The following is a 6,045-nucleotide window of genomic DNA, read 5'->3' on the forward strand; positions in this document are numbered from 1 at the left end:
AGAAATAATGTAGGTCACATACCTCCCCCTTTTCCAAGTCCCGTGGGGGCGGGAAGGCACCCCTGTGACAGGTTATAGAAATAATGTATGTCACATACCTCCTCCTTTTCCAAGTCCCGTGGGGGCGGGAAGGCATCCATGTGACAGGTTATAGAAATAATGTAGGTCACATACCTCCCCCTTTTCCAAGTCCCGTGGGGGCGGGAAAGCATCCATGTGACAGGTTATAGAAATAATGTTGGTCACATATCTCCCCCTTTTCCAAGTCCCGTGGGGGCGGGAAGGCATCCATGTGACAGGTTATAGAAATAATGTAGGTCACATACCTCCCCCTTTTCCATGTCCCGTGGGGGCGGGAAGGCATCCATGTGACAGGTTATAGAAATAATGTAGGTCACATACCTCCCCCTTTTCCAAGTCCCTTGGGGGCGGGAAGGGATCCATGTGACAGGTTATAGAAGTAATGTATGTCACATACCTCCCCCTTTTCCCAAGTCTCGTGGGGGCGGAAAGGCACCCCTGTGACAGGTTATAGAAATAATGTAGGTCACATATCTCCCCCTTTTCCAAGTCCCATGGGGGCGGGAAGGCACCCCTGTGACTGGTCACAGAAATAATGAAAGGTCACATCCCTGCCCCTTTTCCCACGCGCAGTGGGGGCGGGAAGGCACCCCTGTGACTGGCACAGAAATAATGTAAGGCCTCACCCCTGACCCTTTTCCCACGCATCGTGGGAAAACCATTCTACGAGCGCATATTCACTATTCAGCCTTCTAGAATTTTTCATATCATTTAAGTCTATTTTCTCAAAAACTATTAGTCGTAGAGTAAAAATGTGTTGCACATAAAATATGTATTTTCAAAAAATCTACAACTTTTATTTGAAGCTTTTTTTATAAATTTTCAATATTTTACGATGAAAATCGACTAGTCGCCAATTTTAACTATCATTTTCGTAATCAGCGCGTCAAAATACGTAGGTATACGTAGTTTGATGGGTTTTGGAGGTACACCCTAATCGGAAGTTTATCCAAAATCACCCATCACGTCATTGTTGAGCCATAACCTCAAAAAATGAAAAATCATACACTGAGGGAAATGAATTTCAAAATAATGCAAGTGATGCAAATTTTCACTTCAAAAACATGTCGACAACTGTGAAGGATCAACCCTTGCCTGATATCAACTTATTTAACATAACCTAACTTCACCTAACCTGAATGAACAGAAATTTATTGAACTACACGTAAAGCTCTGAAAGCATATTTTCCCAGTAGAAAACGTGTGCTACATTGAATGGATCAACTCGAGCCTAATCTACAAATAAATCTAATCTAGCCTAACCTAATCTAGCCTAACCTCACGAAACACAATTAAACTGATTGTGTTGTCCCGTTGTGTTTGCGGTACCGTTTGAATCAGCTTGGGCTTAACCTGCAAAGAGGTCAAACCTATCCTAACCTAAAAAAACCGGACCTAACCTAACCTAACTTAACTTTACGTAACACAATTAAGCTCATTGTGTTGTCCCATTGTGTTTGCGGTACCGTTTCATTCAGCTTCGGCTTAACCTACATAGAGGTTTAACCTGTCCTAACCTAACAAAACCTGACCTGACCTGACCTGACCTAGACGAATGAAATTCAACCACAGGTGTAGCTATGTAAGCGTACGGTTCTCAGTCTTAAATGTGTGCTATATTTAATAGGTTAACTCGATCTTAACCTACAAATGAATCTAACTTAACAGAACCTAACGAAATTTTGCTTAACGCAACACAACTTAACTTAAGTGTTCCCGTTGTAACACAATAAAATTCATTTCATTGTACTACAGGTGGTTAAAAATTTAGACGCACATTACTCATTTGAAGAAACTTAGAACTACAAGTGGAATTGACCCCATTTCAATTAATCTGACAATGTTTGTATCAATTAAAATGTAGAACTGTAACTTAAACATGCAAATGAATAAGAGTTTTATTCAAAAATTTTTTCTCTCTTCTTTTCTTAAACTTAAGGGATATATTTATACCATCTTTCGTGTTTACATTTTATCTTGCTTTTTATCGTAATTAAATTGATTTATAGACCTACTTCAGTCTATTTTCTGCCTGCTATAACGTGTCCTTTTTTCTTCATTTGTAGGTTAAGATCGAGTTAACCTATTAAATATAGCACACATTTAAGACTGAGAACCGTACGCTTACATAGGTACACCTGTGGTTGAATTTCATTCGCCTAGGTCAGGTCAGGTTTTGTTAGGTTAGGATAGGTTAAACCTCTATTTAGGCTAAGCCGAAGCTGAATGAAGCGGTACCGCAAACACAACGGGACAACACAATGAGTTTAATTGTGTTACGTGAAGTTAAGTTAGGTTAGGTTAGGTCCGGTTTTTTTTAGGTTAGGATAGGTTTGACCTCTTTGCAGATTAAGCCCAAGCTGATTCAAACGGTACCGCAAACACAACGGGACAACACAATCAGTTTAATTGTGTTTCGTGAGGTTAGGCTAGGTTAGATTTATTTCTAGGTTAGGCTCGAGTTGACCCATTCGATGTAGCACACATTTGCTACTGGGAAAATATGCTTCCAGAGCTTTACGTGTAGTTCAATGAATTTCTGTTCATTCAGGTTAGGAGAGGTCAGGTTCTGCTGGGTAAAGTTATGTTAAATAAGTTGATATCAGACAAGGGTTAATCCTTGACAGATGTCGACATGTTTTTGAAGTGAAAATTTGCATCACTGGCATTATTTTGAAATTTATTTGCCTCAGTGCATGATTTTTCGTCATTTTTTGAGGTTATGGCTCAAACATGACGTGATGGGTGATTTTTGATACCGAATTTGAATTCAGCGCCCCAAAATCCATAGGAATACGTGTGTCTTGTTACCAGATCCGCACACTTTTTTTTGTGTGGCTGTGTAATCTGCCTTTCGCTCTTGAGAAACCCAAAAGTGTTTTTTTTTTATAGACATTTTAATCTAGGAATTCGAATGAAATTAAGGGACATTTTTGGATATTTGTCAATAATTCCGATAAATTTAAAATAATTTGGCTAAAAACTAAGTTCAGCCTAAAAAAGTATTAAAAGGTAATGAGGTTACGAAGACATAATATAAAAATTATGTGGTAATAGTAAAAAAAATTAGCGAAAAGGAACGTAACGAAACTTTCGTTCGTTTATACCTTCGTTGCACTTACACTTTGAGTTCTCACTGAGTATAATTATTTTGGGTCACTTCCTTTACTCTTGCCTTTTTTTTTTTACAATTTTGCATGTGTTTCAGCTGCCCATCGCTTTGGCGTTTTTATATTCATCGTAGAGTATGACGTGGTTGAATCTGATGTCTCCAGTCCTTGCTCCATGACTTAATATGTTTTATAACAAAATATTTTGGCACGCTTGTACTGTTTGATCATCTGGCCAAATTGGTCTTTATACATTATGCCCTCCGAGTAGAAGGGCTCGCCGCATTCACAATCGAAAATTTTTCCGAAGGAAGCATTGAGGTATTGGCTCTTAACCCCGGCTCTCATCTTGTTGGAGCACCGCACATATACGTTCGCACTCACTCTACGGCTGTTCGAGCCAGACTCTTTTAAACGATATGAATTCAATATAAGTAATAATATACAATTATATGAAGTGTAATCAAAATCATGATAATTTACGTAACTCATGCTTGATCCCATTGTTTGAACTGTCTACAACATATATTTTTGTTTTAAGCGAAATATCTATGTTTAGTGTACCTAGCCTAGCCTGACGCGGTATTCTTTGAACTTGATTAAAAGTTATGTTTTGTGCACCATGCCTATTTAGATTCGGTGTTCCTTGTACTTGATTAAAAGTGATGTTTTGTGCACTGAGCCCATTTTGATTCGGTGTTCTTCGAACCACATTAAAAATTATATGTAGACAGTTTGAATATAAAAGAAACAGTTTACCAGGAAACTTAGTGTAAAGCACGTTCCTAGAATAAGCGTAGAATGCAAATGAATTGCAGGTAAACGTGCAGAAGGTCGTAGAGAAGGATTTGAAATATACAAAATGTAAAATAAACCTAATATTATGGGGTTAAAAGTGCATTCGTAGAATCCTTACGTCCTGGAAGTAACAATATATTTTTATATGTATTAGTTGTTCGAAATTAAGTTTATGCGTATAGTGTCGGCAGATTTCGAACTTGATGTCATTTTCTGGATTCTGTATAAGACAAAATTGATAATAATTTTAATCGAGATTTTATTTTCAATTACAAAATAATTTGAGTATCACAAAATTTGGGATTAGCTGGCATATAGTGGATCCTTTCAGTAGGTAAATACACAAGTAGTTTTCTACGCTCAATCTTGTGTTTAATAGAGATTTTTAAAATTAATGTAATTTTATCTATTAATATAACAAAAGAATACATATGATTACACAGAATAATGAAGAATGACATGGGATTACAACTCTGTGTAAGACAATAAATATGCATATAAATTTGTTTGCAAATGCAAATACAGCGAAACCTCAGCTCATTCATAATTCTAATTAAATCTTTACCACCTTGATCTTGTACTACTAGCCTTCAAACTTTAATCTCTTGCGTAATAATTTCAGATTCGAGATAAACAAGACCTTCCGATCTCATTCAATGATAAATTTATACACATTACCAGATTATATTTATAGAATTAAAAAATCGCAAATATTTTTAGTTTTATTTTTGTGATAGGGTAATTTAAAAAATATTTTCTTTTTTGAATTAAAGATAGGATTTTAATAAAAATTGGCAATAGGATTTCAGTTATAAATTTGGAAGCTAAATTTTGTACACTGAATTCTCAATAATATAGTTTTTTCGTTTGATATAACAGATTCAATAAATATATTTTATTCCAGAGAGTTTAATTTATATGCAAACGTCCGGCCATGTCGTTCTCTCGAAGGATACAAAACTCTTTATGATAACGTAGATGTTGTCACGATCAGAGAAAACACTGAAGGCGAATACTCTGGTATTGAACATGAAATCGTAGATGGGGTTGTACAATCTATCAAACTTATTACTGAGGAAGCGTCGAGCAGAGTTGCTGAGTATGCTTTCCAGTATGCTACGGAAAATAATAGGAAAAAGGTATGTTTTCACGGTATAATAATTTTTATGATTGAGGCCATGTGAGCCTCAATCATACCTCAAAAAAATATTCCATTTTTTTCAAATCCAACTTACGTTCACACGAAACACTATATCGAGTTGAAAATTTGGAAAATTAAACGAGAAGCCTTAAGAAACGTTTTTTGGTCTTCAATTTATTTAATGATGAAACAAGCAAAAACAAATTTTTAACACTATTTTTTTATAATTGTAAAAATTTAAGACCAGACAAACGTTTCTTAGTGCCTTTTATGTAATTTCCAAAATTTCCAACTCGATATCGCGTTTCATGTGAACGTAAGTTGGGTTTGAAAAAAATGGATTACAAAGGGAGAGGGCAGAAATGTATATTGTACAGTACATTTATTATTGCATTAGAAATTTTCATGATGGTACCGATATTAGAAAATTGGAGAAGTTCTTGATACTAGACAGTCTGATAAGTCCCTGAAAAATGAAACACGGAGACGTTTTTTTGGCCAAAGTCGGTTTTATTTTTCAACATACTCTTCTTTTATGGCGATACAGCGAGTCCAACGATTTTCTAACTTTTTGATACCGTTGATACCGGTTATTGAACCAATTCGAAGCCGATTTCATGCAATTTTGCTTGTGCAACTAAGCATGAATGAACAGGCGCATTGTCGTGATGATAAAGCGGTTTTTTCTTCTTCAAATGCGGTCGTTTTTCGGCGATTTCGATTTTCAATCGGTCCAATAATGATGAATAGTATGCTCCGGTTATGGTTTTACCTTTTTCAAGATGTTCCACGAATATTATGCCATGTGCATCCCAAAATACGGAGGCCATAACCTTTCCGACCCATTGTTGCATTTTTGGACGCTTCGGAGCACTTTGGCCTGGTGGAACCCACTGTTTTGCCTGTTGCGTTGAC

General features: G+C 36.4%; 1 protein-coding gene across 1 annotated transcript in view; it reads left to right on the top strand.

Annotated features, from left to right (window-relative positions):
• The window catches only part of LOC117177651 (probable isocitrate dehydrogenase [NAD] subunit alpha, mitochondrial), a 26,311-nt gene that overhangs the window by 18,582 nt on the left and 1,684 nt on the right, over positions 1-6,045 (top strand). Inside the window, exon 4 of the mRNA XM_033368450.1 lies at positions 4,894-5,128. Within this exon, the coding sequence (XP_033224341.1) occupies positions 4,894-5,128 (235 nt within the window). The remainder of the gene's footprint in view (positions 1-4,893; positions 5,129-6,045) is intronic.

Source organism: Belonocnema kinseyi, chromosome 8 (assembly GCF_010883055.1).
Source record: "Belonocnema kinseyi isolate 2016_QV_RU_SX_M_011 chromosome 8, B_treatae_v1, whole genome shotgun sequence".
NCBI classification, from domain to species: domain Eukaryota; kingdom Metazoa; phylum Arthropoda; class Insecta; order Hymenoptera; family Cynipidae; genus Belonocnema; species Belonocnema kinseyi.